The sequence below is a fragment of the Thalia democratica genome, chromosome 7, assembly GCF_965202585.1.
Source record: "Thalia democratica chromosome 7, ktThaDemo2.hap1.1, whole genome shotgun sequence".
In the NCBI taxonomy this organism is placed as follows: domain Eukaryota; kingdom Metazoa; phylum Chordata; class Thaliacea; order Salpida; family Salpidae; genus Thalia; species Thalia democratica.
Window position 1 is genome coordinate 5,176,390 of NC_139171.1, and position 1,658 is coordinate 5,178,047.

At 31.3% G+C, this 1,658-nt stretch overlaps 1 protein-coding gene across 1 annotated transcript; it reads right to left on the reverse strand.

The window, feature by feature from the left end:
- Positions 1 to 325: 325 nt before the first annotated feature.
- LOC145840733 (kelch-like protein 36) lies at positions 326 to 1,285 on the reverse strand. The gene has a single exon (XM_082948060.1). The coding sequence runs from the start codon at positions 1,283 to 1,285 to the stop codon at positions 326 to 328; it is 960 nt and encodes a 319-aa protein (XP_082804186.1).
- Positions 1,286 to 1,658: the final 373 nt, after the last annotated feature.

Below are 1,658 nucleotides of genomic sequence, written 5' to 3' on the forward strand. Positions count from 1 at the left end.
TAAGAGTAATTTTTATCAAGAACAAATGTAAAATTAAAACTTTGAAGCTAAGAAAACACTAATATAGCTAAAACTGTTGTACACTCATAGTTTTTCTTTATGTGAAAAACAGAAAAAAGGCACCTTCGCGTCTAGTCTTCAACAACGAAATACGAAGTTTAGTAGCTTTTTTATAAAACGAATATTTCTTTAAAGTAGGTATAAGTTTAACTAAAAATACTTAAAAAAGTTCGTAGCTTAAACTATAATCAAAGTTGTTAAAGTTATAAAGTTAATTTTAAATTTTAAAATCCATACTTAAATATTTCCTTATACAATTTTTATTCTAGCATAGTTGCGGTAATTTAGCACAAGAAAAATACCCATTATTTTCAGTTATTTCACAAGATTTTTCTGACCATACGTCATTGTCAACGTCATAAAGAAGTGCAAAGGTTCGGTTGTTGCTGAAAACTACAATTTTATTTCCAACCATAACTACGTCAGACTTCCAGTATACGTACTCATTTGAACCTGCAGGGGGAGGTTTCAGCAAAACAAACTCGTTACAAAATGAATCAAAAACTTCACTAGTTACAATATAATATCCACCAATTACAAACAACTTGTTCTTAATAGAAACCGACTTGTGGTGTGTTCTTTTTTCAACCATGTTTGGCATTCTTGACCAGGAATCATCAATATGATCATATGCCTCTACAGCGTTTGTATCACCATTGTCGGTTTGTCCACCGGAAACAACAATTCTTCCTTTAAAAACACAACACGACGGGTAATACTTTCCCAAGGACATTTTTGAGACTTTTCTCCATGATTTGTTTTTAGTATCAAATTCGACGCACGAACTCAACTTTTCTAAACGTAAAGTTCCTCCTAAACAATAAACATTATCAATAAACGAACACGTGCAATACCCTTTACGATAATCATTCATTAAAGCTATTTTAACCCAAGTGTTTTTAACGGGGATGTATTTTTCAACAGACAATATTGCTTTGTGAAATGTGTAAAAATCATAAAGGCCACCGAACACATATATTTCGCCTTTAATGCAAACTACTTGTGGACGTTTTCTCCCATTATTCAAAACTGGCAAAGCCTTAACGTCAGAAAGATTGTTAGCATTGATACTAAATGGTTTCTTAACAAATTCTTTTTTGTTTATCCCCCCTGCAAGAACAATGTTAAATTTATCCTGATTGTAGTACCTACTTGTAATACTTGATTGGTTGTCATTCATATTTTGCATAGCTTCTTCGATAAACTCAACACATTGTTCATTCATAACTAAACATGAATTTAGTTTAAGAATATGATTTAATGCTGGAATTGTTAACAACGACAGACGTATCTTGCGCAAAAGATCTTTTGCATGTTTGCTACGTTCAGTAATTTTATGGGACAACCAATTGTTTGCTGCTTTGAATACCTGAAGTTCTGAGTCTATGAACAGTTCAGAACTCGCTAATATAGTTTTTAAAGTACTAAATCTAACTCTAAGAAATTTGGAGAGTCTTGAACAGTTGGGAAGCAACGCACGATAAAACACAAAGATGTTTTATATAAATTAGAGAGATTGAAATATTGTGATAGTGAAAAAATTGTTGAAACATTTTTAACGTTAATACTTTGCTCTATCTTTTTACTTATTTCTTTTT

Bases quoted from the DNA above. Each gene is read 5' to 3' on its own strand.
- LOC145840733 (XM_082948060.1), bottom strand. From the start codon at position 1,285: ATGAATGAACAATGTGTTGAGTTTATCGAAGAAGCTATGCAAAATATG.